The sequence below is a fragment of the Penaeus japonicus genome, unplaced genomic scaffold, assembly GCF_977035675.1.
Source record: "Penaeus japonicus unplaced genomic scaffold, GWHDUDI00000001_assembly GWHDUDI00000015, whole genome shotgun sequence".
In the NCBI taxonomy this organism is placed as follows: domain Eukaryota; kingdom Metazoa; phylum Arthropoda; class Malacostraca; order Decapoda; family Penaeidae; genus Penaeus; species Penaeus japonicus.
In genome coordinates, this window is record NW_028234417.1 from 37809892 (window position 1) to 37818789 (window position 8898).

The 8898-nt window shown below is 47.6% G+C and overlaps 1 protein-coding gene across 1 annotated transcript in view; it reads right to left on the reverse strand.

Annotated features, from left to right (window-relative positions):
* The window catches only part of LOC122248893 (protein sax-3), a gene marked incomplete in the record, with an annotated part of 157670 nt that overhangs the window by 17528 nt on the left and 131244 nt on the right, over positions 1–8898 (reverse strand). Inside the window, 7 exon segments of the mRNA XM_086544934.1 lie at positions 1–10; positions 850–1004; positions 2188–2459; positions 3527–3609; positions 4328–4451; positions 4898–5029; positions 7565–7716. The exon segment at positions 1–10 is cut by the window's left edge and continues 119 nt beyond it. Coding sequence (XP_086401060.1) covers positions 1–10; positions 850–1004; positions 2188–2459; positions 3527–3609; positions 4328–4451; positions 4898–5029; positions 7565–7716 — 928 coding nt within the window.

Below are 8898 nucleotides of genomic sequence, written 5' to 3' on the forward strand. Positions count from 1 at the left end.
CCGGACACGCCTGTGGGGGGTAGGGGGTAGGGGGAGGAGGAAAAAGGGGGGCGGGTTAGTGGAATGAATAAATTAATGAGGCGTTGGTTGGTTTTGTTGTCTGTCTTTTGCGTTTTTTCTTCCTCTCGGTTTGTTTCTGTGTTTCACCTTTCACTCTCTTACTATCTCTTTAACTCTTTCTCTCTCTTTCTCTCACTAAATCACTTTTGTAGATTAAAAATTATGTTCATGCCAATCTACTACAAATAACATGCATCCTTGTATTAAGTCCACTCCATGTACAGCCTTAGCTATTTTATAGTAATTTTTGTACTCATTTTTTCTTACTTTGTGGATGGTATTCTTTGTTGAAGACTTAATTCTTAACTCTGAAATCTCTGCTTCAAATAGGCTCGGTGAAAGATTGACACGCGCTCTCAATAAATTCTATATAATGTACTTTATATTGTATTAAAGTTTGCCTATGAATAGATGTATCAAATGTTTCAAATATCTTACACCCCTTTTGTCTCTCTCTCACTCTCAATCTCACTATCATTCTAACTCACTCTCTCTCTCTCTCTCACACACACACTCTCTCTCTCACTCTCACCATCTCTCTCTCTCTCTCACTCACTCTCTCTCTTTCTCTCACTATCTCTCTCTCTCTCTCACACAATCTCTCTCTCTCTCTTTCTCTCACCCCCTCTCTCTCTCTTACTATTTTTCTCTCTCTCTTTCTTTCTCTCACCCTCTCTCTCTCTCTCTCTCTCTCTCTCTCTCTCTCTCTCTCACCCTCTCTCTCTCACCCTCTCTCTCACTCTCTCACAATCTCTCTCTCACCCTTTCATCCCGCCCCCTGCCTCTCACCTGACGCGGCCTCGGAGGTGGTGGAGGTGAAGGAGGAGGCCATGGAGGAGGGCAGGTAGTATCCGGCGGGCGCGTACTGGAGCGACGCCGACTCGTAGACCACCGAGTTCCTGCAGAGGCGGTGGTGGGAGGAGCCGGGGGAGAGGAGCGACGGTCTGAAGGGAAGGGAGGTGGGTTAGGGGGGCAGGGGGAAAGGGTGCAGGGGGTGGGGGGTGATGAGGGTGGTGGTGGGTGAAGTAAGGGGAGTGGGGGGTGATGGGGGGTGACGGGGGTTGTGGGGGGTGAGGGGGTGTAGGGGGTGACGGGGTTGTAGGGGGTGATGAGGGTGGTGGGGGAAGGGAGTGAGGGGGTAGGGGGTGACGGGGGTTGTGGTTGGTTGTTGGGGTGCAGGGGGTGATGAGGGTGGTGGGGGATGATGGGGTGAGGGGGGAAGGGAGGTGGGTTATGGGGGTAGGGGGTTGGGGGTTAGGGGGGGCAGGGGGAGTGGGATGGGTGAAGGGGGGCAGGGGGAGTGGGGTGTAGGGGGCGATGGGAGTGGGGAGTGAAAGGGGCAGGGAAAGTGGGGGTGAGAGGTCAAAGGTTCAGAGGGGGGGGGGGTAAAGGGGATATGGGGTAGACGGGTTCAGGAGGTAAAGTTATATAAAGTTAGTATTTCCTGTTTGCACTTTTTATATCCTTACCTATAAACATCATACACACAGCATGCATATATACATCTACATATATACACACATATATACATATACATACATATATACATATACATATACTTACTGTACATATGTATATATATGCATATGTATATCTATTTATATACATGTGTAAATATATATATATATATATATATATATATATATATATATATATATATATATATATACAGACACACACACACACACACACGCACACACACACGCCCACACACACACATATCTATATATAAACATATATTTATATACATACATATATATATATATATAAACATATGTACACACACACACAAACACACACACACGCACACACACACACACACACACACATATATATATATATATATATTATATATATATATATGTATATATATATATATATATATATATATATGTGTGTGCACACACACACACACATCTATCCACTATTTCTCTAGATCCACGAGTCTAGATACACATGATGATCTAATACAAGTATAACTCAGCTAAATTAAGAAGAGGAAACCCAAGACTAAATTCATCAAAAATGTCTCTCCGCAAAGTCCTTCCTTCAGAGTCCCACTCCCGCCCACTCCCACCCATCCCCGCCCACTCCCACCCATTCCCGCCCACTCCCGGTCACACGTACCTGGAGGCAACACTCTCCGGGTAGGGCGGCAGAGGGGAAGCCGAGGCATACACGTGGGTGGGGCAGACTCCATGGGCGGCCTGTGGTGGCGGGGGCGGCAGAGGGTGGGCGTGCGGATGGGCGTGATGCTCCGGCGGACGCGGGTGGTAGCACGGGTGGCGGGCGGACACAGTGGGGGCGTAGTGGGCCTCGCTGTACGGGGACTCACTGAGGGCGTGAGACGAGGCGCGAGAGCCGGAGCAGTAGCAGGGGGCGTGGCCGCGGTCGGGCACCTGGGGGAGGGGGAGAAAGAGGGGGGGGGGGTTAATCGTAAAGTGCTTGCGATTGTAATTATTTACTTTCGCTTATTGCGATTCGGTGAATTCACGCAGGATATTCTCCTGGTCAAGAAATTTTCCTGAAAGGTCAAGCGCTGAATCGCTTATTTTGCTTTTCATGATCAGGGCAACAGGAACCGCGATCACTCCGATTCTACTTTCAAAACAAAAGGAAACGGAGTGATCGGCAGGTGAAAAAAAATCTCCCTTGAAGAGAAAAGGGACAACGAAGGGCTATTGATGTGTTATTGTCCTTTCTTAAAAGCTAGTGTTGATATAAAAAGAGTAGAAAAACTTTAAATAAGATATTTGATTTTCATATTAATCGTTGTATTTCACTCAGAGGAAATTAACGTCGCAGGGAAAACGAAAAGGGAAAATTTCATGATCTTTGCTTTAGCTTCTGTACATTTTTTTTCCTTTCATTTTATATTTTATCGATTTTCTTTGATTCAAATTATATCATATTTTGTTTAATTATTAATCTTATTGTATTTTAAGCAACTAAAATCATATCCATGCTATTGATATAGGATTGTGTAGTGTTTATTAAACTAAATGTAACTATTAAACTAAGTGTAATGCTTATTAAACTAAATTCAACTTTACGTAGATGACAAGTCCACTTAAGTGTTCTAACACGTGTTCTAAGTGTTCTAAGGTGCTGGAATTATGTTTATAAAAGATAGAGACAAACACTAAGAGAATGAAAGAAAGAAAAAAATAATCCATCAATCTGTTCGTAATGGCAATGATAATAATAATGATAGTAATAGTAGCAATAATAATAGTAAGACAACAATAATAAAAACAATGGTAATAATAACGATACGGATAATAATAATGATGATAACAATAACATTGATAATAAGAATGATAATGATGATAATAATAATAATAACAAAAACAACGACAGCAACAATAATCATTTCTCCAACCCCAATAAACAATAAACATAAAAACAAACAAAAAAACACAAAACAAAGACCGATCCGAAGATACAAAACACGAGCGAGTCTCACCCCCGGGGGAGGCAGGCAGGGGAGGGGGGGCGCCGACAGCTTGGGTCGACCGCCCTTCATTCGCCGGAGGGTGTTGGTCCCATCTGCGGAGGAAAAGGAGGAAAAGCTCTCGTCATGTGCGGGCGTGTGAAGTAATTAACAGAGGTATGGAAAATAAGCGACAAATAAGATGTCTTTCTCTTTCTCTCTCTCTCTCTCTCTCTATCCATCTCTCCTCTCTCTCTCTCTCTCTGTCTCTCTCTCTCTCTCTCTCTCTCTCTCTCTCTCTCTCTTTCTCTCTCTCTACACATATACATATATATACATATGCATATGCATATATATATATATATATATATATATATATATATATATATATTATATATATATATATATATATACATATTTATATATATATGTGTGTGTGTGTGTATGAGTATGTGTGTCTGTGTGTGTGTAATGGATGAAAAAAGCCAAGTTAGAAATAGAAATGTTCCACTGGAGGGAACGGCGGACGTGGCATGAAATGATCCATTCAATTTTGTTCATATACGCACTGTGAATCATTACCGATTTTAATCATGGAACTGAGTTCATAACGGTTATTAATTTGCACTGTAATACATTTAAAAATGTATTAGAAAGTAATGGGCATAATGTAGACACACACACGCACACAAACACACAAACACACACACACGCACACAAACACACACACACACAAACACCCTCCACCCCTCTCTCTCTCTCTCCATTTTCCTTTCATCTACACATTCACAACAAAAAACAACAAACAAAATCAGCAGCAGCAACACCACCCACCCGTGTAGAAGCTCCTCTCCGACGGCGCCTTTGAGTGACCGAGGCTGTGCTTGTCCATCGAGCCCTCGCCAGCCCCTCGGTCGCCCCCTCGATCGCCTCTGTGCTCCTCCTTGTGGGATTTCAGCTGCAGGAGAGACAAGGGGGAGGTCAGGATCATGGCGGAAGGGAAGGAGGGGGGGGAGGGAGGGAGGGAAGGAGGGAGGGAGGGAGGAGGATGGGAGGGTGGGAGGGAAGGGGGGAGGGAGGGAGGAAGGAAGTTGGGAGGGAGGGAGACAATGAGTGAGTGAAAGAGAGATAGATAGATAGATAGATAGATAAATAGATAGAGAGAGAGATACATAGAGAGAGAGATAGACAGACAGATAGATATATAGGTAGACAGATAGATAAATAGACAGATAAAGAGAGATAGAAATAAAGAAAAAGAACCAGACACAACACCAACATCATCCCCATCATTGTCATCACAAATACCCCCGTCCTACCTCCCACCCACCCACCCCCGGCCCCTCAAAACAAACACCAACACAACAACACCGCCAGCACAGCAGGTGCCGAAGGAATCCTCACCGAATGAGGGGCGAGCAGCGACGTGGTGGCGTAGGGCCCGTCCGTGGTGGTGGTGCCCCTGTAGAAGGTGACGAGACTGCGCGGCCCAGACGACCCCTCGCACTCCACCACCGAGCCGGACGTGTTCAGCACCTGGGTTGGGGGGACGGGGTGGAGAAGGGGGGGAGGTAAATGGGAGGGAGGGGGAGGAGGGAGAGGGGAAGGGGAGGGGGGTGGGGAGGGAGAGGGGTGGAGGGAGGGTGGTGTGGGGCAAAGAGGGGTGGAGGGGGAGGGGTGGAGAGGAGGGAGGGAAAGAAAATAAAAAAAGAAAGGGTTGGATGTGTTGTGGTTTTGTTGTGGTTGTTGGAGGTGGGATTGGTGGTAGTGTTGGATGGTGGAGGGGTGGTGTGGTGGATGTGGATCGGTGGAGAGTGGGAGGGGTTGTGCGTGGTACTTGGTGAGTTTTTTTGCTGTGGGTTGGTGGGAGTTTGGTGTTGTTTGGAATTGGATGGTGGGGAATATTGGTGGGAGGGGGGACGAATTGGGGTTTGGATCTGAGTGAGGTGGGGAGGGGAGTGGTGGTGGTTCCACTGGAAATTGGTTTGAGTGAGTGGTATGGGTGAGGGTGGATAGTGAGTAGGTGCTTGGAGGGTGGGATGATTGGTAGGATTTTGTGAGTGGATGGTGGTTGGTGGGGGTGAGTGGGTGGGGTTTTATAGGCGGGGTTGGATTAGTAGAGTGTGGGGGGGGGGGTGTGGTTGTTGGTTGTTGGAGTTGTTGGGTGTGTAGGTTGGAGTTTTGGTGGGTGTGGAGGTGTGTGGGGGTGGGTTGTGGAGTGCGTGGATTTTTTGGTGGGGTGGTGTTGGTGTTGGTGTTGTGGTTGTGGGGGAGGGGTTGGGTGGGTTGGATGGTGGTGTGGTGGTGGAGTTGGTGGTGTGGAGGGGGGTGGTTGGAGGGGGGTGGGGTGGTTGAGTGGGGGCGGATGGAGGTTTTTTGGGTGGTGGGTTGGAGGGGTGTTGGATTGGTGGTGGAGTGGAGGGGTGGAGTGGTGGGAGGGTGTGGATTGGGTTGGAGGGGTGGGGGTTGGTTTGGATTTGGTGGTGGGTGGTTGGTGGATGTTGGGGAGTGGAGTTGGACTGTTTGGTTTGGTGGTGGATGGTTGTGTGGAGTGTATGGGTTGAGTGGAGGTTTTGGTGGTGTTTTTGGTGTGGTGTGGGTTGGGTGGGTGGTAGGTTTGGGAGGGATTGGAGGAGGAGTGTTGTATGGTTTGGGTGAATGGTTTTGTTGGGGAGGTGGTGGTTGGAGGGGAGGGGGAGGGGAAGGGTTGAGGGGAGAGAGAGGGGGAAAGGGAAGGGAGGGGAGGGGGAAGGGAGAGGGGTGGAGGGGAGGAGGGAAGGGAAAGGGGTGGATGTGACGGGGAGAAAGGGATGGAGGGAAGGGGTGGATGAAATGATCGAGTGGGGAGAGGGGAAAAGGGGATTGAGGGGACGGGGAAAAGGAAGGGGAAGGGGAAGGGAGGATGAATAAATAATAGAGGTGAGTTGGGGGCCGGCCAGAGCCTGGCAGTCCATCCCCACCCCCACCCCTACAGCTCGCCCCCCCCCCCCCCCCCCCCCCCCCCACCCCCCCCCCCCCCCGCCACGCGGGAGAGAGGGATAGAAGGATAGGGCGAATGGATAAAGGAGGTGTAAAACAAGTGGATATAAAGGAATAAGGGATAAGGAGCGTGAATGGGTAGATAGAATATAGGATAGGTAAGAGAGGGGATGGGTAAGGGAGGAAGGATAGGTAGAAAAAGGCAAGGGAAGAGAAACCGGAATTAGTAACAGGGATAATGTTCCTATTCCATTAATAGTTATTGGATGATTTAGATAAAAAGGTGATTTAGATATCCAATAGTTATTGTAGTGATGCTGCTTCACAAAAAAAAATTATTCCGAACGAGAAGAAAAATGATAAAGCCAGCGGGGTGATATAATCTTTCCTCATTACACATTAATGCGTTCTCATTACTTTAGTATTGATGCATTGATGAATATTAATGACTTCACTCAGCATAATTTGAAAATGCAAACGCACACACGAATTCACGCAAATGAATTCTCTCTCTTTCTCTCTAATGCGGGCATAAATACTCGGTCTTAAAAACATTCTAAATCTCTCTCTCTCTCTCTCATTCATGAATCTCTCTCTCTCTCTTTCTCTCTCTCTCTCTCTCTCTCTCTCTCTCTCTCTCTCTCTCTCTCTCTCTCTCTCTCCTCCTCCCTCCCTCTCTCTCTCTCTCTCTCTCTCTCTCTCTCTCTCTCTCTCTCTCTCTCTCTCTCTCTCTCTCTCCTCCCTCCCTCTCTCTCTCTCTCTCTCTCTCTCTCTCTCTCTCTCTCTCTCTCTCTCTCTCTCTCTCTCTCTCACACACAATACCAACACTCCCACAACACGCAAACAAACAACCACCCTAACCAACCATCCAACCCACTCTAACCACCACAAAGTCCCACAGTTCCCAGCAAACAAACAAGACCGCCACAAGCCCCAATCAAGCCCCAAACAAGCCACAAAGACGCCCCAAGCAAGCCCCAAACAAGCCACAAAGACGCCCCAAGCAAGCCCCAACGACGCCCTAAACAAGCCCCAAACAAGCCCCCCACAAGCCCCAAACAAGCCACACAGACGCCTCGCGCCACCACCAACCTTGACGTCGCTGCCTGTCCCGAGCGTGCTGGAGGGCCCCAAGCCGCTGGCGCCGCAGACCTTCTCGAGCTGCCAACCCGCGTACTCCTGCCACAGGGAGGAGTCGGCTGGGCCCATCCCGACGCCCAGGTTGTCCACCTTGTGCACGGACACTGTGGGGGGAGAGGCAGGAGAGATTAGGGGCGGGCGGGAGAGGGAGAGGGAGAGATGGAGGAGGAAGGAGAGATTAGGGGCGGGTGGGAGAGGGAGAGAGAGACGGAAGAGGAAGGAGAGATTAGGGGCGGGTGGGAGAGGGAGAGAGAGATGGAGGAGGAAGAAGAGACGAGGATTAAGGGAGGGCGGGAGAGGGAGACAGAGATGGAGGAGGAAGGAGAGATTAGGGGCGGGTGGGAGAGGGAGAGAGAGATGGAGGAGGAAAGAGAGATGAGGATTAGGGGCGGGTGGGAGAGAGAGAGAGAGAGAGAGAGAGAGAGGGGGGAGGAGGGTGATATGAAAAAAAGAAAAAAGATAAAAAAAAAAAAAATAATGTAAAAAGTAAAAAAAGGAAAAAAAAAAAAAAAAGGGAAAAGAAAAGAAGAACAAAAGGAAAAAACAAGAAAAAAAGGAAAGGAAGGAGAGATTAAAGGCGAGTGGGAGAGGGAGACAGAGGTGAAGGAGGAAGGAGAGACGAGGATTAGGGGCAGGTGGGAGAGGGAGAGAGAGATGGAGGAGGAAGGAGAGACGAGGATTAGGGGCGGGTGGGAGAGGGAGAGAGAGATGGAGGAGGAAGGAAAGGAAGGAGAGATTAGGGGCGGGTGGGAGAGGGAGAGAGAGATGGAGGAGGAAGGAGAGGCGAGGATTAGGGGCGGGTGAGAGAAAGAGATAGAGAGAGAGGGGCGTGAGAGAGGAGGCGGAATGCTATTGTGAGTAGGTTAATCGGTTGATTTGCTTATTTGTTAGTTGTGGTAATAATGAAGGTGAAGATGATAATGATGAGGATGATGATAGAATATAAGCATAAGACTAATGATAATAATAATAATAATAATAATAATGATAATAATAATGACAATAATAGTGATAATCATAATAACCATAATAATAACATTAATAACAACAACAACAATAACGACAATAATAGTAATTACCATTATCCCCGTAGTTATCATTAACAACATCAACATCATTATCGTTTTTTACTAAAATCCAGAAACGATAAGGTACTGTTGCCATGACTAGCGATAGAGCGAGGAAGTTGCTTATCATATGCTAACTGTGATGAACCTCTTATCTCTATTATCATCGTAGTGAACGTAGCTCTTATCATACAATGCTGTCGTTATCAGTACTATCAG